At 44.9% G+C, this 26,248-nt stretch overlaps 2 protein-coding genes across 2 annotated transcripts in view; one reads left to right on the top strand and one right to left on the bottom strand.

Annotated features, from left to right (window-relative positions):
- The window catches only part of lasp1 (LIM and SH3 protein 1), a 42,422-nt gene extending 37,954 nt beyond the window's left edge, over nt 1-4,468 (top strand). The window contains exon 7 of the mRNA XM_013136062.4: nt 771-4,468. Coding sequence (XP_012991516.2) covers nt 771-944 — 174 coding nt within the window. The 3' untranslated portion in view covers nt 945-4,468. The remainder of the gene's footprint in view (nt 1-770) is intronic.
- Nucleotides 4,469-6,861: 2,393 nt separating this feature from the next.
- samd9l (sterile alpha motif domain containing 9 like) lies at nt 6,862-26,075 on the bottom strand. The gene is made up of 3 exons (XM_010874743.4): nt 25,765-26,075; nt 12,747-12,785; nt 6,862-11,655 (listed from the first exon to the last, which is right to left on the bottom strand). Exons 2-3 carry the CDS (start codon nt 12,748-12,750, stop codon nt 7,064-7,066), a joined length of 4,596 nt encoding a protein of 1,531 aa, XP_010873045.3. The 5' UTR covers nt 12,751-12,785; nt 25,765-26,075; the 3' UTR covers nt 6,862-7,063.
- Nucleotides 26,076-26,248: the final 173 nt, after the last annotated feature.

The following is a 26,248-nucleotide window of genomic DNA, read 5'->3' as shown; positions in this document are numbered from 1 at the left end:
TGGGGGACAGGGTGGGGGTTCTCTGGTCTGGGGGACAGGGTGGTCGTGGTTCTCTGGTCTGGAGGACAGGGTGGTCGTGGTTCTCTGGTCTGGGGGACAGGGTGGTCGTGGTTCTCTGGTCTGGGGGACAGGGTGGTCGTGGTTCTCTGATCTGGAGGACAGGGTGGTGGTGGTTCTCTGATCTGGAGGACAGGGTGGTGGTGGTTCTCTGGTCTGGGGGACAGGGTGGTCGTGGTTCTCTGGTCTGGGGGACAGGGTGGTCGTGGTTCTCTGATCTGGAGGACAGGGTGGTGGTGGTTCTCTGGTCTGGGGGACAGGGTGGTCGTGGTTCTCTGGTCTGGAGGACAGGGTGGTCGTGGTTCTCTGGTCTGGAGGACAGGGTGGTGGTGGTTCTCTGGTCTGGGGGACAGGGTGGTCGTGGTTCTCTGGTCTGGGGGACAGGGTGGTCGTGGTTCTCTGGTCTGGGGGACAGGGTGGTCGTGGTTCCCTGGTCTGGGGGACAGGGTGGTCGTGGTTCTCTGGTCTGGGGGACAGGGTGGTCGTGGTTCTCTGGTCTGGGGGACAGGGTGGTCGTGGTTCTCTGGTCTGGGGGACAGGGTGGTCGTGGTTCTCTGGTCTGGAGGACAGGGTGGTCGTGGTTCTCTGGTCTGGGGGACAGGGTGGTCGTGGTTCTCTGGTCTGGAGGACAGGGTGGTCGTGGTTCTCTGGTCTGGGGGACAGGGTGGTGGCACCTTGCTGGCTGGTAATCCTCTCTTTCCCCCTGTGTGTAGAAGAGGTACCAGGCTGTGTATGACTACGCTGCAGCCGATGAGGACGAGGTGGGCTTCCTGGAAGGAGATGTGATCGTAGACGCGCAGGTGATCGACGAGGGCTGGATGTATGGCCGTGTGGAGCGCACCGGGCAACAGGGAATGTTGCCTGCCAACTACGTGGAGGCCATCTGATCTGAGGGAGGAAGGGAGAGAAGGAGATGGGAGGAGGCGGAGGAAGGGAGGGGGGAATATGAAACGCCCAGTGCCATCTCATCTTAACGCCAGTTTCTCTTTCGTTCGCTCTTGTTCACCGATCTGTCCTGTGAGATTATCTCCTCCCTTCCTCCCGGTGTACCCTCTACAACAGACTCCCTTGGTCTGTCCATCTTGTCTGTCTCTGTCTGTGCTGCTGTCTGTCTGTCTCTGGAGGTCTGTCGTCCTCCGTCTGTCTCTGTCTTTCTGCCTGTCTCTGTTCCAGTTCTTCTGTCCATTTTAGGTGCCGTCAGGCGGAGTCCTCCTATCAGTAGCGCGTGACTCCATCTTAAAGGCTGTGTCTCAGCTCTGTCCCAGCTACAGCGCCTCATACTCCAGCTAACTGCGATGCAAAACGACACGGACCCCTCCCCCGCCCTGTCAATCAATGTACAGTTGCCATGACAGCGGAGAACCGCAGCAAATGTGGCCATGAGAAATGAGTTTGGAATGTGGGTGTGGCATCTTTTGGAATCATTTTGATTGTTTTCAAATTTTTGCGACAGGCTCAAAAGGGCCTCGCTGGAGGCTAAGTGTAGATTCTCTTTATGTCTGTCAGTCAGAACCAAGCTGGAATCTTTGACCTGTGTACATTCCATTTACCCTCAACGCCCCATCGTTGTTGTGGCATCAGTCAGGAGCTACCGTAACAGTCTTACTAGAGAGGTTTTATATATTTATATATCAACACATACACATTTCTCAATATCACACTTATCTATGCCCTCTCACCTCTCTAACCCTGTGCTGCACTGCTTTGTGGGTATTGTAGTGAAACTTAACTGGAATCCTAACTGAAGCCTCCTGTCCTTGCCTGTTGAGAACAGGAGGGATCAGGGACAAGTTAGTTGGGGGGACGTGGTTACAGAACGCCCCCCCTCTGACCCGCTTCTTACAATCACACTATGACATCATTATCTTGGTGGGTGGTTGGGTGTCAACATCCACCTCATTCCTGCCGGGACCCACTTGCAGCTTCAAAGGCTTTTAGACAGTCTTAAAGAAAGGGTCCCGTGCCCATTCCAAAAGCGACGACATCTCTGAGTTGACAATTGTATTTGTGGAGGCCAAGCATGATTTTTTTTTTATGAATATATATTTTTTTGTCATTCCATTGTTTGTTTAATGATTGAACATTCCAGTTCGTTACGAGAAGTGTCCTGGCTGTGGTAGATGTTATTGGTGTCTGTAACTCATAATGCATTTCTTCCCCTTTGCTTTTGTATTGAAAGGGGCTTATTTTAAAAATGTTGATGTATCAAGTACATTTAACAAGTAAATCGGCAACTGGACTTTAAGAACCCAATAAGACAGGCTAGTTTGTATGTGTGAGCTTCTCAACAGACACACCTCGAGCCACTGTGTTAATGTCAACCAGAACCGTTCCTGGTTTTTCAATCTTTGGCCTAATAACCTCAACCTAATTTGCCTGTTGTGTTGTGCCAACCAGTGACTGGACTATCTTTCCTACTTATCGCTTGACCTTGGAACTGAGCAGAGGAGAACTGTGTTCTGGGCCACATTCAGTTGCCAAATAGAAATGCCCTGAATAGAGCTGACATGATTACTTATTTTACATGTCAGAAAAGCACGTTTGTTCTACGTAGCCTGATTCTATCTGAAAATCCCCAAAGGTTTGCGTCCTATTGAACGCTTGCGCGGAGTGTCCGTTTCATGAACACAAATCGTGGTTATTGGTGAGCCGTCACCACGGCATGGCGACACAAGGCCCTGTTCACTCACCTCCATCATAGATGTAGAACATCAGGAACAGACACACATTTCCGTAGTACATTCCCCAGCTGTATACTGGTAGCTACTGTGTTACATTGTTGTCTCACAGAATACGCTGGTTTAAGGAACAATGGATTTGTCCGCTCCACTTTGCCGGTCGGGCTGTCACACAGACGATGGGTAGCCCCGGTGATGATGGTCGACAAGGTGGAAACTCTTTGTTTTAACCCCAGTTCCACCCGTAAGTCATTCTGGGTGTTTTAAATGACTGACCTGTCAAAGACAGGGATCTGGCTCAGTCCTGGGTCAACTCCGCTCCTGTACCTCTGCTCTCAGTCCCTCTTCTGTTTCTTTTCTGGGATACACTGGGTCTGCCACAAACATGAGGTGTCGAGAACATTTTCAAATAATTTTCAGCTTTAAAAACCGGGGATAAAATGCTCTCACCATGTAGATTATGTGATGATGATATTTTGTGTAACGGGTGGCCGGTCTGGGTTTGCGTTACGATGGGCCTCGGTGCTACAGGAGTTTTTTTTTGCCTGCCAACTCTAGACGTAGTATGAGAAGATTGGTGCTTTTATTGTGGTGAGGGGGGGATGTAAAGGTAGTGATAAAATACCCCATTGAAATACCCTTTGGTGAGACGTGACAAACAATATGGTGGTGAACATATTCTGGGGGCTTTGTAACCACTATGATGTCTAACAATTATGTTGGTGATTAGTTGAATTGGAATTAACGCCTCAAGGTGTGGACAGAAGGGCAAGTCTAGGCTTGTTTAGCATCCGTGACCTCTTACCTGGCAACTGGACGCGTTTCTACTGTGACACTGTATGAAGAACGGGCTGCTTTGGGGCCCAGCTATTTCAAGTCTTATTTTGCTTTGCCGCAGCAAGTGAAGAAAGAACCAGGAGGTGGAGATGGTTTGGCTTAAGTTAAATATATTTTGTAATGGATTTCCTTGTGCAGTATCTGCAGTTAATGCCCCTAAAAAAAAAATGAATTGAAGGCTTTGGCTGTGTGTTTTCAAATAGTGAATTTCCAAGGCCATAAACTGCTGTTTTCTTCTGCAGTGATGTGGTTGGTTTATTGGTGGATTTAAAAGGGAGATCGGCGATTGCAGGGAGGGTGCCCATTCAGAAACCAATCCCAAGTGGTCAAGGGTGAGCCAGTGGTGTTTTACTGAGTGAAATGTTGGGGATAGACCACATTGGCAAGGTATAGACAAATCTCATTCCATGTTGTCTACTGGGCTGGATGGGGCCAGCAGAGAGAAGCCGTAAAAAACGTTTACTACTAGCCCAGCCTCGGAGAGGGACCAGGTAAAAACACGAACTACTAGCCCAGCCTCGGAGAGGGACTTGGTAAAAACACGAACTACTAGCCCAGCCTCGGAGAGGGACGAAGGATAAGACTTGGAATCAGCCAGGCGACCAGTAGTCTCCTCTGCTTCGGCATCATTCATTCTAGACCTCTGCTGTATCATAGCTCACTTCATCCCCAAATGTATATGCTCCTATGACCTCGCGCGCAACCCTAAATAGACTCCTACTATGTCCTGTGCTTCTGTTGAATCAATCATTTCCTGCTCTTGTCGATGCTGGTGTAGAAATGCAGATAGAAATCATGTGAACCACACGCTGACCTTAGCATTCAGACCAATGTTGTGCATTCCACCTTAACAATGATTTTGTTTTGATATCATTTTGGTTCTTCCTATTTTTTTTTAAAAAAACATTATGCATATATTGACATATTCCAAGAAAGATAAAAGCATCTCTTGTTGCCCTGTTACAGCACTTCGAATTGTACTTAATGATTCTACAGATTCAATAAAATGTCATTTTTACTCAGTAGCCTGCTGTGTTTATTGATTGCTCTGGTGTGATTCCTTCCTCATTTGAAGTCAGTCCTTTTCTATATGACCGAATTTGTTCAAAACCTAGACCACAAATTTTATGTTTTAACAATATATTGGCAATGATAAATGGGACAGATTGCACACGTGGGGGGGGGGGGGGGATTAGGTTGACTGTCCTGCTCGGGCAGAACGACCTGGCTTTCACCTGTAAAGATCAGAGGTGTTTCTAATGTAAAGGTGTGGATGCTGAGATCTCAGCGGTCTTACTGCAGTTGGAACAAATTGAAATGTATTCAAGAGAGCAATCAACAAGGCACATAGAATTCACAAAAGTCAACTCGATGGTTCAACGTCTGTACATTTAAGGTAACCTAGCAGAGATATTCAGCCCTTGTAGCCCTAAAAAGGCACGTGATTCAGTAATCAAGGCTTGACGATTGACTAACAAGCAAAATAAGGTGTACTAGCTCTGGCATAGATAAAGATCACAGTGTTGAATACCTTTAAATATTTGAGGCACTCAAAGAATAAGTTTGTTTGCTACCATACACTTTGTGCCCACGTGAAACGGGCTGTCAAACTATTTAGGAAGTATTGTAATAAATTGCTTAAAAGTCTATTAACAACCACAATTTTGGAATTTGCTTTATAATATTTTTAATGCTGTGCTTTAAGTTAAATGCACACTACAGTTTAATTTTTAAAGGACATAAACCTGCAATTGAATGATTTCGCTAGCATTTATCCTATAAAAAAACACTTCCACTTGTTTTTTCCACATGTTTTTTAAACTACTGTCGTAAATGACATGCAGAGCAACATAAATGATTGACACGTTACTCAGACTTCACGTGGGCTTTCTGACAAATACAACATTATCTTTAACGTTTGTTGAACACACACCTGAGCCCCATTTGGGGGTCGCTGGGGGAATGAGTGGTTAATTAGCTTTCCAGGTAACTTAGCTATCATATATAACGAATAACGTTAGTGATGTTTGATTGATTAGCACTCGCAAATCGACCCTTTTCCACCAAAATATTTTGTGTACGCTCCATGCAATTACTGACATCTATCGTGTATTTCCACAATTACAGTTCCAGAGCAAAATTACGTGTTGATGTTAAAACTGTCACAATCGACAGGAAGATAGCCTATGTAACACTACTATTACATTAATACTTTTCCCCTCAATATATATTGTGTCCCCCTCAATATATATTGTCATTACAGCCTTTGGTTCAGTTTACAGTTGAAACTGCCATCAACTGTGTTTGGACTGACTAAACATTCGAACATTAAAATTTTCTAACAAATTTTAAACACTTAATATTTCAATCTGGTCACTGCAGAAATGCACAACAGTTGCCATCATTCTGGTTTAAATGTGTTTTTAACAGTTTTGGGAACACTGTAAGCATTTGAAAAAAGAAAACGTGCTGTGAATATATTGTTTTGCAGGTGGTGGAGTATGAATGAGAAAAGAGTTAATGGATTTTGGGGAATGTGTTACAAACCCCGGGGCTCTACTAGTCTAGGGTGGATGGTACAGTGACCCGTAACATAAAACTCATGCAAAGTAGTGTAGTGTACATGAACAGTGAGAACAAACGGCACAGACAACCAACTCCACAGTCAAACATAAATGTTTATTATGAACACACGGTAAATAGGTTTGGGAAAAGGGGCTAAGCTGGACTCAAGGAATTAAATAACATAGTAAAAAAAAAGTTTGTGTCTATGTCAACATATGTGGAATAAAGCATCAAGAGTCTCTTTGGGAGAACCAACTGACTGGGTTTTTAAACCAGGGATGTGTGATGTGATTGGGTAATGGATAAAAGGAACAGGTGGTGCAATCAGGAGTGTCCACTCATTGGTCCACCTCAGCAGTCAGGTGATGCACTCATGACTGCCAGGTGGGAAACACCAATGAGCACAATCAGGAACATTGTACTGGGAAAAAAACACTTCACCTAGTTAGGCTTTAAACATGATATTGCTTTGTTTGACTAATCTTAACAAATGAGTATTATGCATTTAATATAACAAGACAACATTGATGAACAAGAAAACATAAAAAATATGATATAAAATAGTCTTCATACATTATTCATAACATAATGCAGTCTATTTAAACAACCATACTGTATTGTGGTTCAATGTAAAAAGCAATTACCCCATTGAAAAGAAATATAGGTACGAACTGACTAATTTGGGCGAGGCAGAATGCAAAGGTACTGTATGAAGCTGGTATTGTTCTCCTAGGGTGTGACTTGAAAAAAAACGGATTCCATCTTCTCACCCAACCCTCAGGAGTACCTTTAACCCGGCCACATCATCATTGTACGCCCTGCAACATGATTAAACATGTACATATTGAAACTTTAACATCTCCATGTCCAGGTTGTTTGAGTCCACATTCACATTTTGATGCTTATATTTCTGGTGTACCTCAGTACTAAACTTTAATGTCAAAAGCCATCACCCCTTGAAAAGAAAAGCCTAGGAAAAAAGTGACATTTTCATTTGCATTTGGTAGAGAGGCAGAATTCAAAGGGATTACTCTGATCTTGCTTCCCTTGGAAGTGCCTTGGACAAACAGATGTTCATTTTCTGTCCATCCTTTAACGCGTTTCAGCATTTGGACAACCTTTGGGGTATTCCACACCTCGCCACCTCGCCACTTAAGCCTTCTCTCTGTGAGATTTCCTGCAATGTGCTTTTCAATTGCACTCTTATGAATAATTCTGTTGTGACCCATAGCCTTGCCAAGAAAGAAGTGAGTGATTGTTCTGCTTTTCTTTGCTTTACTTTTTTGCCAGAATAGATGTTGAAGATCCTTAATGGCTGACATTAAGACTTCTTCGTGTTTTGCAGGGCTACTTTCATTGTCCTCCGGCCAGAACAGTATTGAGAGAAGGAAGTAGGCTGTAGCAAACTTGCAGCGTTCTCTGACCAATCTCATGCTCAGATTCTGAAGTTCTATAAGGGACATTAACTTGGAAGAACCAGGTAAAGTACAAGCAAGAGCAACCTGAGTACAAAGAAAGTTGATCAGTTCGGTTTGCTCAAGGTTGTTACTTTTGGGGTTCTGATACATAGCAACTATTTTCTCTAGTTTTCCCCCGGATCTTTCAGTGTTATGATCAGAGAGTAGGGAGAGGATACTTGTCAGAGTGCCACCCCCTAGCTGGTAAATTTTCATTTGTCTATTCAATGGAGTGATCATTCCAAAGTCATCACTGTCAGATCCTGGACTGTCAACATGTGGGAGAACATCAGAGAAAAAAGAAGCATAAACAGCACTTTTCCTTGTAAGCCATTTTCTTGGATTGCTTATTTGTTCAGGTTCTTTTGTGTCACATACTTCTTCGTCCTCAATTATATCAGTGTGGAAGTAACTGAGATCTTCAGAAATGCACTCAAGAGCATTGTAAATACTTCTCTGTAATCCTTTCAACTGACTATGGAATTTCATCCAGGGCTTCTTGACAGCTTCTGGTATGTAGTCAGTCAGCAAGTACCTCATAAGCTCATGTTTTCCATATTTTCCAGAAAAAGCATTAACTGATGATATGAACCGAAGGAGCCGGCATCCCACATCTATTTCCCCACAGTAACAGGAACTGTTTAGACTAGCTGTCCCTGACTTCAGACATATTTCAGATGCACGGAAGGCTGCAATTCCCTTCAGAGCTGTACCAATGACTTCACAGACTTCTTCAGGCATTTTCTCGGCTGTACCCAGACCATCATGCAGTGCATAAAACCACTTCTTGTATACCTGCCCCTCTGTATCAAGGATGAAGGAATCACGTGGAAGGTGCCTTTTTGCTTCCTCTGCCCACCACTGAGCCTCAGGAAATCTGTTGTTTGTATAAAGCAGCCGTGCTAGCTGCTGGGCAATAAATGCATCATCTCCCAAGCAGGTGTATGCAGTTTTTAAAAGTTCTGTTGCTTTTTGAAGACCATCAGGCTTCTCTTCACAGATGTGCTTAATCAACGGAGAGAACAAATTGTCTTTAGAATCTCCTGTATTGTTTCTGTTGCGTCTGGTGAGCAGATTTCGGATAAACTTCAGAAAGTCATCCCTTCCAAACCTGTGATCCATCAAAACCTTGTCACAGAGAAGATCTTTTGCTATGGAGCTTTGAGGATGAATGGCAGACAGCTGTTCTAGAATTTCACTTGCAACCAGAGGGTGGATTTTAATGGATGAGAGGTTTGTTGTACTTTCCCTCAGTTGTATGAAAACCAATCTGGCTTGTTCACTTAGAGATTCCACAAATCTACAGTAACTTAACCGATCCCTTTGAATGCCTAAGCCAAGGGAGGCCTCACAATGAGAGACAGATATGTAAGAGTTCTCAACATGACAGTTTAGCAGTGCCACAAATCTGATAAGGCGAGTGGTGAGAGATGACTGGTCAATGTCCTTCAGTAAGTTCTTCACAAAGCCCTCAATGTAACTCTTCTGGAATCCCTCACACATTAGTACAAACGCTAGAATGGACTCAATGGGCATAGACTTCATTTCAGAACGTTTTTTTGCAAACAGAACATTCTCCTTTTTAGACAGTTTGTGTGTCACTACTACTGTCTGGGCATTCCTGCTCATCTTTTCTGGATTGTGGCATCTTCTGCAGATAAGAAGAATAAAACATAAGACAGACGCATTGATTTTCATGGTTGCTACTGCGTTTCCTAATTCTTGTCTGAGCTCATCTATGTACTCCGCATTACAGTCATCCAGCAACAAAAGAACTGGGAGCCTTCTCATTGGGTCTCTCTCTTCATGTTCTCTGAGGAGTACTGAATGCCGACATACATTTGGAATTGGGTGGGATTGCTTAACAACTGCACATCTGAGTTTTGTTCTCCAGTTCCAGAGGATCTGATGTGCAACTGTGCTTCCACCACTGCCAGCTTGATGACAAATGGTGATACTCTGAATTGACCTTTTGGTTGTATCAACCTGTACAATTCCCTCTAAGATCTCTGTTGTTTCTTTGTAAGCGTCTCGCTGAATGACGTGTTCACACTTAGCTCTTTCTGCAAGCCAGAGGTGGGTCCAGCTGATCTTCCCTCCTTGATAGAAATACTTCTCAACGTTGTCAACTTGTTCATCCTCCATTAATTCCAAGTTTGTTTCATCACACTGATCAGCACTTACTATTTCCAGAGAATACATTGTGCTTTCATCTGTAGTCTTCAGGAAGCACAGTCCTTTGTTGCACACAGGTAAGCGTCTAGTTAGTTGTTTATTGGAGAGCTGCATGGTTTGAATTGTAGCATCTACGTGACTCATTGGCATGCCCACAACACTGATTTCTTTGAGTGATTCCAAATCAGATGATGTTTGGGCAAGGCTTGACCACTTTTTGTAATTGTCCTTGGACTCTGAGATGATGGCCAAATGATCATGGCCATTCATTTCTGAATAGAATTCATGAAATGTATCAACAAGTGGCTGTTCAATCTGAGACATGAGCAAGAAAATAACTACAAATGACCGCGGGGGAAGAATTTCATTGCAGATGACTGACACTGCTCTTTTCAGTAGCTTTTTCCTCTTTTTGATCCATGACTTTTCATCACAGGGTTCCTCACCACCATGGTAATCATTCCGCCCATTGCAGAATATCCAGCTTGTTATTTCAGAGAGCTGTAAGCTAGTCTTGAAATCAGTGCTGCTTAGACCAGGTTTACTAGCATAGTCATGCAGAAAGTGAAGGTTAGCAGCTTGGTGTTCACGATATTGCCCGCAAAGTCCAGATGTTTTGGAGTCTGGGTCAAAGTCAAACACACAGAATATGTTCAAGTGCACCAAGAACTTGATAGTCTTCAGATGTTCTTCGTTAAACTTATTTGTCACAATAACGAATGATAGGGAGTTGTCTATGTACTTATTTCCACAAGTCAAGAGAATGGACAATTTTCTACCAAGATCCTCTCGAGATTCTGCTGGTTGATTGGCAAAGGCCTCTGCCTCCTCCCTCTGTTGATCTTTTTTAATAAGATCCTGGATGAAACTGATCAGGTTCTTCCTTAATATGGTTGGTGTGTTAGCACCAACTCTGTAATAGCTGACTTTCTCCTCAGATTTGACTTTCTTGTCTTTTTCACTGAAATTTGGAATGCCAACACTATATAGCTTATTTTTCACTATGCTTGCCTTTGGGACAACGTCATATTCGATGATCCAGTTTACCTTTCTGGCCTCATTGGCCCCATTGTCAATTACCTCAATGAATATTGGGTTCCTTATGCATTTCCTGGCATCAGACTGCTGGTCTGAGCCATCAAAGCACTTTTCAATGTAATCTAATGCATCCACAAAGTCATCTTGGTTTTCTATTGGTATGCCTATGATTTCACCATGTTTGTGAGTGCCTCTTACTTTATCCATTACTCCAAAATGAATTGTCCCATTTGATCGCATATTCATGCATGCACATGCAAATCGGAGCACCTCCCTTGCAACTTTGATCTTGAGTTTTAGCGGTTCCAATTTGTGGGCAGTTTCCAGAGACTTGTATTCATGGCATGGCACAATCATGTCTTCAATTCCAGTCTCTGGTGGAAGTACTGTGTTTCTGACATATCTGAAGTCTGTGCCAGGGTCACCAAAGTTCCGAAAGTCACCAAGAGCCAAGGATACACTGCTGGAATTGGGTTCAACTTCATTTGTTTTGGATATTGGTTCGCTTTCATTTTTTTCATTGGATATCTGAACTTTTTCTTTAGATTCTCGCATGCACTCAGAACTGGATCCAACACCCATGCTATCAATGTCTGCGCAGCTGACAGCTTTTAGTTTCTTCTGTAATGGCTTCAAAAGTTCTTCTCGTTTGAGTAGCAGATGTTGGATTTGGCCACCTTTCATTTTAATTGTGTCACGCAGATACTTTTCCTGCAGTCCCAATAGGACAGGTCCAGTTACTTCCTCTTCGTAGAGTTTCTGAATGTACATTTCTTTTATTCCAATGAATGTTAACCAGGAGCTCACATTGGATTCGGTCCATTTTCCACATGGCAAGTCCTTCCACTCTGTAAAACAAATGTAAGACTTTACAGAATAGCAATTTATACATCAGGGCTACCCCAACCTTGAGTACACTGACTTCCGGTTGCCATGGCGCCTTTATGGAAGCCTAAGCTGATTACTTTTTATTATGTATTTTTGTGCTTTTTTTTTTAATCACTTTATTTCTGAGTTGATAATCAAGTACTGATCAGCTGTATCTAAAAAAATATATATATCAACAGTAAAAATGTAACATTTTACTTTTCTGCAATGAACTCAGAGCTAGCTGAATGTTTTCTTTTGGATATTTGTATTGAAAATCTAGTCTGAAGTTTCACCTATTATCTGGAGATCGATGAAGGACTGAAATGAAAGACAGTCATATCTACTCAAGAGAATTTCTTCACAGTTTTAAGAGGATTTAACTATCGGTTAGTAAGGAGGTTAAAAAAGGACTTCTGCAACTTGGAATCCTTCAGAAAAAGGCCAATTATCGAGGAAGACAAGACGGTAGGAAGATAATTCAAGAAACAACATGGTCCACAAAGTTCTGGACATTGCCCTCTTTTTCACCTCTACCAGCAATACACCATTTAGAATTTCACTGTCTTGAGGATGTTAATCATTGTCAGTCTTAAAAAAGATGGACATGTTTAATGCGCAAGGACAATGACCTAGGACGTTTTTACTAGACAGAAACGTGACACAGAAATTGTGATTCCTACGTACTAAATGAAATGTCCACCTGGCTATGACTATCTGGAAAAGGTCCCGTGCCCATTGCGGTCTCGCTGTTTTCCACAAAGATTGTTTTGTCCTGTGTGTGTGTGTGTGTGTGTGTGTGTGTGTGTGTGTGTGTGTGTGTGTGTGTGTGTGTGTGTGTGTGTGTATATATATATATATATATATGAACTGCATTGTTAACATTGATAACACTACAATATGAACAATAAGTACCTAAATTAAAACATGACCATTGTACATGCTGATATTTAAACATAAAATGATTCATTGTAGGCTTTCCTATCTAATTAGATGAATAGCATTAAGGTATTTCACACTGTTTAATTTAGTTTAAATTGCAGGTCCTTAAGAAAAGAAAAACAAAACATACCCATCTTGCAGAGATTGGATGTCAGTTCATGTCAGCATCCTGTTAGAAAGTAAAATGAAAAAGGTAGACAGGTTGAGATGGGGTGAAACAAAATGTAAATTATGGATCAAGGGTGTGGAATCTGGGCATTAACAATTACAATATGAATGTACGTTTCATTGGAAGTGCATGTGTCACAATAATGAGAACAACAGAAACATCTTTGTTTAGATTATCTCTCTGTAGGTTGTGCTTGAATGACCAGAGGAATGTTTACGATGGCCATATGGCAGGGGGGGTTGACTTCTAAAAACATGGTCTTTGCTAGTTCGAAACGCCTTCAGTGTATATATCAGCTTGTAACCAACATTACAGTGAGAAGATAATGGAACTTTCACCGAATGACATCTGTGTTGCAATTCTCCAATAAACTTGAGCAAACTTCTCCCTCGATTTGATACGGGTTCTACATTATTTTACCACTATACGTAACCGCCGATTGCTAACAAGGGGGTCCCAGGGGCACGTGGCTATAGGTAATGCCGGTGTTACGAATAATTCAGTGACCGTGCAAATTCAGTGTGCATGCGCTTATATTAAATGGTCTCTCAGTCTAGTTCTGTAGGCTACACAATCATGGGGAAGACTGCTGACTTGACAGCTGTCCAAAAGACGACCATTGACACCTTGCACAAGGAGGGCAAGACACAAAAGGTCTTTGCTAAAGAGGCTGGCTGTTAACAGAGCTCTGTGTCCAAGCACATTCACAGAGAGGCGAAGGGAAGGAAAAGATGTGGTAGGAAAAAAAGTGTACAAGCAATAGGGATAACCGCACCCTGGAGAGGATTGTGAAACAAAATCCATTCAAAAATGTGGGGGAGATTCACAAAGAGTGGACTGCAGCTGAAGTCAGTGCTTCAAGAACCACCACACACAGACGTATGCAAGACATGGGTTTCAGCTGTCGCGTTCCTTGTGTTAAGCCACTCTTGAACAAGACACAGCGTCAGAAGCGTCTCGCCTGGGCTAAAGACAAAAAGGACTGGACTGCTGCGGAGTGGTCCAAAGTTATATTCTCTGATGCATTTCCTTTGGAAATCAAGGTCCCAGAGTCTGGAGGAAGAGAGGAGAGACACATAATCCACATTGCTTGAAGTCTGGTGTAAAGTTTCCACAGTCAGTGATGGTTTGGTGTACCATGTCATCTGCTGGTGTTGGTCCACTGTGTTTTCAGAGGTCCAAGGTCAACGCAGCCATCTACCAGGAAGTTTTAGAGCACTTCATGCTTCCTGCTGCTGACCAACTTGCTTCCTGCTGCTGACCACCTGCACACAGTGCCAAAGCTACCAGTACCTGGTTTAAGGACCATGGTATCCCTGTTCTTAACTGGCCAGCAAACTCGCCTGACCTTAACCCTATAGAAAATCTATGGGGTATTGTGAAGAGGAAGATGCGATACGCCAGACCCAACAATGCAGAAGAGCTGAAGGCCACTATCAGAGCAACCTGGGCTCTCATAACACCTGAGCAGTGCTGATCGACTCCATGCCACGCCACATTGCTGCAGTAATTCAGGCAAAAGGAGCCCCAACTAAGTATTGAGTGCTGTACATGCTCATACTTTTCATGTTCATACTTTTTAGTTGGCCAACATTTCTAAAAATATATTTTTTTTATTGGTCTTAAGTAATATTCAAAGTCCTACGCTACCTTCACCAAGTAAACAGTGGACAAGCTCCCATCAGTTCGGCCATCCCTCCTCTAGAGCCCGTGCTGGCCGCACATTCCTGCCTTCCTGGGTTGGTCGGAAGGAATGAGGGAAATTATAGAACAAAGAAAAGAAAGAACAAAAGTCTACAGGCAGGAAAGGAAGGATACTTAATCTATGGAGTGAGTATTGAATGAGAAGGCCTATCAAGGGTAAGTGGAAACAGGAATCCTAAACTTAGACTTTTGGCGAGGTCATGGAACATCCCAAAATCCACACTCTAAGGCATCCTAAGGGATTGGTGAAAAGCTCTCACCGTCAACTAGAGGTACCTGGCTCTCACCAGAAGCTGAGAGGGAGCTGGCTAACCTAATCCAAATCCTTGCACAGAGAGGCTTCCCAATGATTCTGCACAATGAAGCTTCCCTATTATTTTGTAAAAATGTTCAACTCTTAATTATAATGAAAATTAAATAATATAGAACATAGAGTAACGTTTGTTAGAAATCCAATTTATTGACTGGTATGTACAAATCTTTTTAAATGCTTATTCCAGCAGGCCTATTAATGGGTATTTAATGAGAAAATAGTATCCCACTTTACCTACAATTGTGTCCCAATCAACCTAAAACTTCCTAGATGTGTTTGTATGGATGTACAATAAAGGAAAAAATAAATTACGCCCTGCTGATTTTGTATGTTTGCCCACTGAAAAATAATTCACCAGTCTGTAATTGTAGGTTTATTTGAACAGTGAGGAGACAGAATAACAACAAAACAAATCCAGAAAAACACAAAAAAGGGCCATGTACTGTCAAATCTTGGGTGAGAACCTCCTTCCCTCAGCCAGGGCATTGAAAGAGAGTCGTGGGTGGGTATTCCAGCATGACAATGACCCAAAACACACAGTCAAGGCAACAAAGGAGTGGCTCAAGAAGAAGCACTTTAAGGTCCTGGAGTGGCCTAGCCAGTCTCTAGACCATAATCCCATAGAAAACCTGTTGAGGGAGTGAAAGTTGCCAAATGTCAGCCTCAACACCTTAATGACTTGAAGAAGATCTGCAAAGAGGAGTGCGACAAAATCCCTCCTGAGATGTGTACAAACCTGGTGGCCAACTACAAGAAACGTCTGACCTCTGTGATTGCCCGCAAGGGTTTTGCAACCAAGTACTAAGTAATTTTTTGCAGTGGGGTCCAATACTTATTTCACTCGTTAAATGCACATCAATGTGTTTTTCTGGATTTTGTTGTTATTCTGTCTCTCACTGTTCAAATAAACCTAATATTATAAATTATGGACTGATCATTTCTTTGTCAGTGTGCAAACATACAAAATCAGCATGGGATCAAAGAGATATACTTATGCAATGTGTACGGTCATTGGTCGTAAAGTGGGACACTTTTTGGTAAATCGCAGAATAGACAATCAAAATAAGTTGATCGCTAATCAAATTTTTTGATTTAATTTAAATAAGGTCTTATCTAAATATTTATGTTGAAATTTCATCTCATCTTCATCCGCTTATCCGGTATCGGGTCACGGGGACAGCAGCTCCAGCAGGGGACCCCATACTTCCCTTTCCCGAGCCACATTTGCCAGCTCTGACTGGGGGATCCCGAGGCGTTCCCAGGCCAGTGTCGAAATATAATCTCTCCACCTAGTCCTGGGCCTACCCCAAGGTCTCCTCCCAGCTGGACGTGCCTGGAACACCTCCCTAGAGAGACATCCTGGGGGCATCCTTACCAGATGTCCGAACCACCTCAACTGGCTCCTTTCGATGCTAAGGAGCAGCGGCTCTACTCAAAGTTCCTCAGGAATGGCTGAGCTTCTCACCCTAAGGGAGAAGCCAGCCACCCTTCTGAGAAAACCCATTTCAGCCGCTTGTACTCACGATCTAGTTATTTCGGTCATGACCCAGCCTTCATGACCATAGGTGAGGGTAGGAACGAAAATTGACTCGGCTGCGAACCGGTCCAGTGAGTGCTGAAGGTCACAGACCGATGATGCCATCAGGACCACATCATCCGCAAAAAGCAGCGATGAGATCCCCAGCCTACCGAACTGAAACCCCTCCCCACCCAGACTACGCCTTGATATCCTGCCCAAAAAAGTTACAAACAGGACAAAGCACAGCGCTGGCGGAGGCCAACCCCCACCTGGAACGAGTCTGACTTACTACAGAGAACCCGAACACAGCTCTCACTTTGGATGTACAGGGATTGGAAAGCCCTCAGAAGGGACCTCCTCACCCCATACTGTGGGAGGTGCTGCGGGAGTATCTCCCAGGGGACCCAGTCATACGCCTTCTCCAGATCCACAAAACACATGTAGACTGGATGGGCATATTCCCAGGCCCCCTCCAGGATCCTTGCAAGAGTAAAGAGCTGGTCGGTTGTTCTGCGACCTGGACGGAATCTGCCTTGTTCCTCTTCAATCTGAGGTTCGACTAGCTGCCAAAACCTCCTTTCCAGTACCTTTGAGTAGACTTTCCCATGGAGGCTGACAAGTGTGATACCGCTGTAATTGGCACACACCCTCTGGTCCCCCTTTTTGAACAGGGGAACCACCACCCCGGTCCGCCACTCCTTAGGCACTTTCCCCGACTCCCACGCAATGTTGAAGAGGCGTGTCATCCAAGACATCCCCTCTACACCCAAAACTTAACATTTCTGGACGGACCTTGTCAATCCCCAGAGCTTTGCCACTGTGGAGTTGTTTGACTACCTCAGTAACTTCTGCCATGGAGATTGACGATGCTTCCCCATCAGCCTCCACCTCTGCCTCCACTATAGAGGGCGTGTTAGTGGGATTTAGGAGTTCCTCAAAATGTTCCTTCCATCGCCCAATTACCTCCTCAGTTGAGGTCAGTGTCCCATCCGTACAGTGTCCCATCCTTACTGTACACAGCTTGTATAGTTCCCGTTTTCCCCTCCTGAGGTGGCAGACGGTTTTCCAGAAGCACCTTGCTGCCGACTGAAAGTCCTTCTCCAAGGCTTCCCCAAACTCTTCACACATCCGCTGTTTTGCCTCTTTCACAGCAGAGGTCGCAGCCCTTCGGGTCTGTCAGTACACTGCAACCGTCTCCAGAGTCCTCCGGGATAACATATCCCAGAAGGCCTCCTTCTTCAGTCGGACGGCTTCCCTGACCACTGGTGTCCACCAGAGTGTTCGAGGGTTACCGCCCCTTGATGCACCGAAGACCTTTAGACCACAGCTCCCCGCCGCAGCTTCGGCAATGGAGGCTTTGAACATCGACCAACCTCCACAGGGATGCCAGAAAAGCTCTGCAGGAGGTGTGAGTTGAAGATCTTTCGGATGGGGGCCTCCTCCAGATGTTCCCAGTTCACCCGCACTACCTGTTTGAGCTTTCCCGGTCTGTCCAGAGTCTTCCCCCACCCCCTGACCCAACTCACCACCAGATGGTGATCGGTTGACAGCTCCGCCCCTCTCTTTACCAGAGTGTCCAAAACATGCGGTCTCAGATCCGATGACACGATCACAAAATCAATCATCGACCTTCGACCTGGGGTGCTCTGGTACCACGTACACTTATGAGCATCCTTATGTTCGAACATGGTGTTTGTTATAGATAATCCATGACTAGCACAGAACAACAAACGACCACTCAAGTTCAGATCAGGGAGGCCGTTCCTCCCTATCACGCCTCTGAAAGAGATGTCATTAATGACATTTTTTTTATTGTATATTCAGGTCTGCTGTGAAGTGATAAAATAAAGCTCGTTTTACATTAATATCATTTTGGACTGTGAACATACACTCACCTAAAAGATTATTAGGAACATCATACTGTGGTTGACCCCCTTTCGCCTTCAGAACTGCCTTAATTCTATGTGGCATTGATTCAACAAGGTGCTGAAAGCATTCTTTAGAAATGTTGGCCCATATTGACAGGATAGCATCTTGCAGTTGATGGAGATTTGTGGGATGCACGTCCAGGGCACAAAGCTCCCTATCCACCACATCCCAAAGATGCTCTATTGGGTTGAGATCTGGTGACTGTGGGGGCCATTTCAGTACAGTGAACTCATTGTCATGTTCAAGAAACCAATTTGAAATTATTCGAGCTTTGTGACATGGTGCATTATCCTGCTGGAAGTAGCCATCAGAGGATGGGTACATGGTGGTCATAAAGGGATGGACATGGTCAGAAACAATGCTCAGGTAGGCCGTGGCATTTAAACGATCCCCAATTGGCACTAAGGGGCCTAAAGTGTGCTAAGAAAACACCCCCCACACCATTACACCACCACCACCAGCCTGCACAGTGGTAACCATTGGATCCATGTTCTCATTCTGTTTACGCCAAATTCTGACTCTACCATCTGAATGTCTCAACAGAAATCGAGACTCATCAGACCAGGCAACATTATTCCAGTCTTCAACTATCCAATTTTGGTGAGCTTGTGCAAATTGTAGCCTCTTTTTCCTATTTGTAGTGGAGATGAGTGGTACCCGGTGGGGTCTTCTGCTGTTGTAGCCCATCCGCCTCAAGGTTTTGTGCGTGTTGTGGCTTCACAAATGCTTTGCTGCAATACCTCGGTTGTAACGGGTGGTTATTTCAGTCAAAGTTGCTCTTCTATCAGCTTGAATCAGTCGGCCCATTCTCCTCTGACTTTTAGCATCAATAAGGCATTTTCGCCCACAGGACTGCCGCATACTGAAAGTTTTTCAATTTTTACACCATTCTTTGTAAACCCTAGAAATGGTTGTGCGTGAAAATCCCAGTAACTAAGCAGATTGTGAAATACTCAGACCGGCCCGTCTGGCACCAACAACCATCCCACGCTCAAAATTGCTTAAATCACCTTTCCCATTCTGACATTCAATTTGGAGTTCAGGAGATTGTCTTGACCAGGACCACACCCCTAAATGCATTGAAGCAACTGCCATGTGATTGGTTGATTAGATAATTGCATTAATGAGAAATTTAATAGGTGTTCCTAATAATCCTTTAGGTGAGTGTAAATTGTTTCATGGAGTATTTCACCTCTAGGTGAACTAAAAGGTTTTTATATTTCTGAGCTGGGAATATGGATAAAGCTCTCTCTCTCTCCCTCTCTCTCCATATAAGACACAGACAAAATAGTAGCACAGAAATGTAATGCAAACTCAGCTAAGATTAAAAGCTAGAGTAAAAAGGTGTGTCTCAATCACCTCTAGTTTTTTGCCTGACTTTTGGGCAATCTAGAAGTAACTGGTTAGCTGACCTCAGTCATCAGGCTGGAGAATGACAATGTAAAAGTTCAGACAGATATAAAGGGGCCAATCCATTTAAAACCTTAAAGACAAGCATTAAAATCTTAAAATCAATCCTGAAACGAGCAGGAAGCCAAGGGAGGGAGGCCAAAATTGGTGTTATGTGCTCCCATTTTCTTATACCAGTTAAAAGTCGAGCGGCGGCATTTTGTACTAACTGGAGCCGATTTAGGGTTTTCTGATCTACCCCCAGGTACAAGGAATTAAAGTAATCCAGCCAAGACATAATGAACGCATGGATAACTTTCTCGAAATCCCTCGGAAGAAGATAGACCTTAACCTTTGTCAAAAGTCTTACCTGAAAGAAGCTATATTTCCCTACTAGACTAATTTGCTTATCGAGTTTGAAGGAGCTATCAAAGACAAAACCGAGATTCTTAAACGGTCTACTATAAGAGGCTAGAGTGCCTAGGGTACCAAGATGATCACCCAGCAAGTTACCTCGTCCACACAAGAATCTCTGTCTTACTTTCATTTAAAGTAAGAAAGTTTAGCGCCAACCATATTTTGATGTCTTTTAAGCAGTCTAAGATGGGCTGTGCAGAGCCTTTAGATGTAGTTTTTAATCGGCATGTAAATTTGTCAGGTATGACTCAAACCATTTCAGGACAGTTCCTTTGATGTCAATGGACTGTTCAAGGTGTTTCAAAAGAATCCTATGATCCACCATGTCAAAGGCAGCAGACAGGTCCAGAAGCAACAGAATAGCAAGGCTCCCTGAGTCAACAGTTTCAAGGAGATCATTAAAAACGCTTAAGAGTGCCGTTTCAGTACTATGATGTGGCCTGAATCCAGACTGTCGATTGGTTAAGAACTACTCTCTTGTTTTTTAGAGAGAAAGGGTAGCTTATAGATGGGCGTAAAATGTTAAAGTTTTTTTTTTAATCAGACTTTGTACTACAGCATGTAGAAAAGCAGCTTGAACACACACAGAAATGTATCAGAATAAGTTACTGGGCCCAACCGTATCAAAAACACATTTTAAAAGACGAGAGGGAATGGAATCCAGGGAACAGTTTGTGGGGCACATGGTAGGAACTACCTTTGTTAATAATGAGTGATACAGGCTCAAACTGATCGAAGACCGCTGAAAAAGTTGAGGGAGCAGAAGGGTCTATGGCGGAGGAAGTAAAATTATTTTAAAGCAGGCACCCCTGTCACGGTCATTGTCTGATCCTGCTAAAATGCAGTAAAGAATGACATGAACAGCTTGATCTAGATTTTTTTTTTTTTTCCTATTTGATAGATTAGCTAATTATCTACCTCATTTATAAGGTATGGGAGTGTAGTTAACTGGGTAATGCCGATTAGATAAACTTCTATGAGCCAGAGAACATAGACGTTAGTTGCAACGGTAGCCTCTACTCCTCTAACCGTAACCAGCAAAGTGCATGAACTTTCCAGCAGCTACCTCAAAGTCAGAGTCCACTTCCCGCAATAGACTCTATACACCAGCGTAGTGACGAACTTCTGCTTTTGTTTAGAAGTCCGCATTGCAGTTTCCGGTTTACTTACTAATACTGATCCGCATTAGTAAACACCTAAACTCACAACATGATGAGTGATGCTCTTGTACGAAAAAAATAAAAAATAAAATATAAATATATATATTTCCACGTCTACGGTCTACAGGTTAGAAGAGGCTGAACGAAGGTTCGTTTCAATTCACTTGCTATGGGGACGCACTAGCGTTCCAGCTCAGCCAGCGTTCTTTTGCTGTTTTTGAGGCTAGGGTGAATTTTGATGCGTTCTATTGTCCTGCAATGATGAATAAAATTTTGAGTACCGTGACGTCGCCCGGTATGGCGCAGCCGGGGCCCCACCCTGGAGCCAGGCCCCGGCTCGTATGCGAGCGCCTGGTGGCCGGGCCTTCCCCCATGGGGCCCGGCCGGGCTCAGCCCGAACGGGCGACGTGGGGCCGCCCTCCCGTGGGCTCACCACCCACAGGAGGGACCATAAGGGGCCGGTGCGAAGAGGATCGGGCGGCATTCGAAGGCAGGGGCCTAGACAACCCGATCTCTGGACACGGAAACTGGCTCTAGGGACATGGAATGTCACCTTGCTGGCGGGGAAGGAGCCTGAGTTAGTGCGTGAGGTTGAGAGGTTCCGATTAGAGGTAGTCGGGATCACCTCTACGCACGGCTTGGGCTCTGGAACCACACTCCTTGAGAGAGGATGGACTCTTCACCACTCTGGAGTTGCCCATGGTGAGAGGCGGCGGGCTGGTGTGGGTTTGCTTATAGCTCCCCAGCTCTGCCGCCATGTGTTGGAGTTTACCCCGGTGAACGAGAGGGTCGTTTCCCTGCGCCTACGGGTCGGGGATAGGTCTCTCACTGTTGTTTGTGCCTACGGGCCGAACGGCAGTGCAGAGTACCCGACCTTCTTGGAGTCTCTGGGAGGGGTGCTGGAAAGTGCTCCGACTGGGGACTCTATTGTTCTACTGGGGGACTTCAATGCCCACGTGGGCAACGACAGTGACACCTGGAGGGGCGTGATTGGGAGGAACGGCCCCCCTGATCTGAACCCGAGTGGTGTTCAGTTATTGGACTTCTGTGCTAGTCACAGTTTGTCCATAACGAACACCATGTTCAAGCATAAGGGTGTCCATCAGTGCACGTGGCACCAGGACACCCTAGGCCGCAGGTCGATGATCGACTTTGTTGTCGTCTCATCTGACCTGCGGCCATATGTCTTGGACACTCGGGTGGAGAGAGGGGCGGAGCTGTCAACTGATCACCACCTGGTGGTGAGTTGGATCCGATGGCGGGGGAGGAAGCTGGACAGACTCGGCAGGCCCAAACGTACTGTAAGGGTCTGCTGGGAACGTCTGGCCGAGTCTCCTGTCAGAGAGATCTTTAACTCCCACCTCCGGCAGAGCTTCGACTGGATCCCGAGGGAGGCTGGAGATATTGAGTCCGAGTGGACCATGTTCTCCACCACCATTGTCGAAGCGGCGGAGCTGTGGCCGTAAGGTCTCCGGTGCCTGTCGAGGCGGCAATCCCCGAACCCGGTGGTGGACACCGGAAGTAAGGGATGCCGTCAAGCTGAAGAAGGAGTCCTATCAGGCCTGGTTGGCTTGTGGGACTCCTGAGGCAGCTGACGGGTACCGACAGGCCAAGCGGGCTGCAGCCCGGGTGGTTGTGGAGGCAAAAACTCGGGCCTGGGAGGAGTTCGGTGAGGCCATGGAGAAGGACTATCGGCTGGCCTCGAAGAGATTCTGGCAAACCATCCGGCGCCTCAGGAGAGGGAAACAGTGCCCTACCAACGCTGTTTACAGTAGAGGTGGGCAGCTGTTGACCTCAACTGAGGAGGTCGTTGGGCGGTGGAAGGGGTACTTCGAGGATCTCCTCAATCCCGCTGTCACGTCTCTCATTGAGGAAGCAGAGGATGAGGGCTCAGAGGTGGACTCGTCCATCACCCGGGCTGAAGTCACAGAGGTGGTCAAGAAACTCCTCGGTGGCAAGGCACCGGGGGTGGATGAGATCCGCCCTGAGTACCTCAAGTCTCTGGATGTTGTGGGGCTGTCTTGGTTGACACGCCTGTGCAAGTGGAGGAGTTTAAGTATCTAGGGGTCTTGTTCACGAGTGAGGGAAGGATGGAACGGGAGATTGACAGAGGGATCGGTGCAGCTTCTGCAGTAATGCAGTCGATTTATCGGTCTGTCGTGGTGAAGAAAGAGCTGAGCCGCAAGGCGAAGCTCTCGATTTACCAGTCAATCTACGTTCCTACTCTCACCTATGGTCATGAGCTTTGGGTCATGACCGAAAGGACAAGATCCCAGATACAGACGGCCGAAATGAGCTTTCTCCACAGGGTGGCCGGGCGATCCCTTAGAGATAGGGAGGAGCTCAGAGTAGAGCCGCTGCTCCTCCACATTGAGAGGGGTCAGCTGAGGTGGCTTGGGCATCTTTTTCGGATGCCTCCGGAACGCCTTCCTGGGAAGGTGTTCCGGTCCCGTCCCACCGGGAGGAGACCCCGGGGAAGACCTAGGACACGCTGGAGGGACTATGTCTCCCGGCTGGCCTGGGAACGCCTCGGTGTCCCCCCAGAAGAGCTAGAGGAAGTGTCTGGGGAGAGGGAAGTCTGGGCATCCCTGCTTAGACTGCTGCCCCCGCGACCCGGCCCCGGATAAGCGGAAGAAGATGGATGGATGGATATTGTCCTGCCTAATACTACACAAAAAAGGAACACGTCGCTAACTAGCTTAGCCGATAGCCGGCCGGCACACCACAGTAAACTACTTACCCTCGTAGTTGTGCAGATAACTGGATACGTAGAGTTTGAATCCCTTGTTCCGCTTGCTTGTTGGAGCAGGGGACCAGGCATCAACAATTCGATGGACATCACTAATGCTTATTTTAGGCATGTCTTAAAGACATCTACTAAAAACTGACATTTTGGGCGATGCGGGTGATCGCTTTAAGTAAACCGGAAAATCATATGCCGACATCTGGCTAAAGCGGAAGTTCGTCCATATGCTTGTGCACAGAGCCTATTGCTTACTGTCCTGCCTCAACATCGTCCTACAGCACAGAGTTTGAGCTTTTCTAATAAGAGTTCTGTTGATAAAAAGCGAGGGGGACAAAATGCCATTTTCAAAAATGAACCCGATGCCACTGCATATCCCTCATGCAAAGTCCCATTGACTGCATTGACACAAACGTGCCTCATAGAAAAAAAAACAGATTTGAATGCTGTCTGACACTTCTAACCAGGCATGTTCTGTCTAACTCATTGGACTATTATTCAAGCCATTACTGTTGAGGATCAGATCTGGATAGGCAACACAGGATGTGATCATTCGGCACTTGGCTAGTGTGTCTATTTTCGCGCATTGCAAAGAAACATAAAATTAAACGGAAAACGCTCGCTATCTGACCATCATGTTACATCAGTGTCTCCCAACCTTTTTCAGTTACTGTACCCCCAAAATGTTTTGCATTGCTTTCAGTACCCCTGAAGTACCCCCTCATGTTAATTTCACTAGTAAGTCTATGGTGTCATGAGTGTTTTCAAGTACCCCCTGTGGAGAGGCCAAGTACCCCCAGGGGTCCTAGTACCCCTGGTTGGGAACCACTGTGTTACATCTTTAAAAATATGTTATGCCTCGTTTCTGCCTGGAAAACTATTTAGACTAGCAATTATTAAAGCCATAGTTGGGAAAAATGTATGAAAATAAGTCTGAGAGTGAGGTAGAGAGAGGTTGAATGCCCACAACCATGGAGTAGGCTAATAAAGGTGTGGCATCTCCGCCGTTTAAAACGCAGGCTATAGCTTATAAAAGCAGTAGGCCTCGTTCGTTATGCTACATCGTTACTTATACCAACGAAATAATGCAACGCTGATGGGTTAGGGTTAGGGTTAGGGTTAGGGTTAGGGTTATAAAATGGCCCATTCGCTTAATTCGCTGGAAATAAAATGGCCCATTCGCTTAATTCATCGCTAAGCTCTCCTTGGTTACAGCCAACTTTCAACTGGTTATGGGTTACTTAAGCCAATTTCAGTGAGACCATAACTAAAAACACGCTCTGCTATTATCTCTACCACGCAGCAGTAGCCCAAAATAGTTTTCCGGGCAGAAACGAGGCATAACGTTTTTGAAGATGGAGGATGGCAATAGCGAACGAGTTTCCGCTGCGAAGTTTGGAGTATATCGAAACTGATCTCCTGATTTCTGATGGAGTAATGTTTCTATTTGTAAACCTTTAATGCAATGTTCGGGCCAAAAACACGTTTATGCAACTTGCTCAAAATAGAAGACTTCGTCTTAGCATTTGCAATAAAATTATACATTAAAACAGAATTACTGTGATAGACAAATATGGACCCTTTCAATTGCACTCATCCATTTACTTGCAATTGATAAAAGTCTACTTGATTCTACCATAAACAATCAATAAAATGTGTAATCCTCAACTATATGTACAGACATTGCCCCAACAACAACGTTAACTCATGGTATTTCAAACTCTTATTAAAACAAATGAAATTGTTAAAAAATGTTTATTGATTACTAGGGGGAATTTATTTATAGTACAATTCGAACTGCTCACCTGGAAACTGATGATAGGACTGTCCTGATAAATAGCCGCCGGTGAATGTGTGGCGAGCGGGCATTTGCCTCAGTACTTTTCAAAGTGGTGTGGCGCCGCCCAACCACTTTCAACGCAGCGGAGTAGAGGGCATTCAATGCATCTACTATGATAAATCAAAAAAAAAATTGCTACGAAAACTAAAACGTGAATTTCTTGCAGTTGAACAAGTTGATGAAACACTTCCAAATTTCAGCCCGTTAACTCGGTTGAATATAACGGGCTGCCTGCAACGTGAATGCACCTGTCAGTCACAGTGAACTCCAAATCTCCTTCGCCCAACCACTTTTGGACTCTGCCCGACGAAGTGAAGAATTCCTGCTACTTTTATTGTGTGAACGAAGTGTTGCCAAATAGGGAGGTCTCCGGCAAGGTTCACAAGACAGCCATACACTGGGTCCTACTGCTCAAATGCAGATTAATACAGCTTTTCCGAATTTACTTA

The sequence above is a fragment of the Esox lucius genome, chromosome 11 (genome assembly GCF_011004845.1).
Source record: "Esox lucius isolate fEsoLuc1 chromosome 11, fEsoLuc1.pri, whole genome shotgun sequence".
Taxonomy (NCBI): Eukaryota; Metazoa; Chordata; class Actinopteri; order Esociformes; family Esocidae; genus Esox; species Esox lucius.
This window is presented reverse-complemented; position numbering and strand designations above follow the sequence as displayed.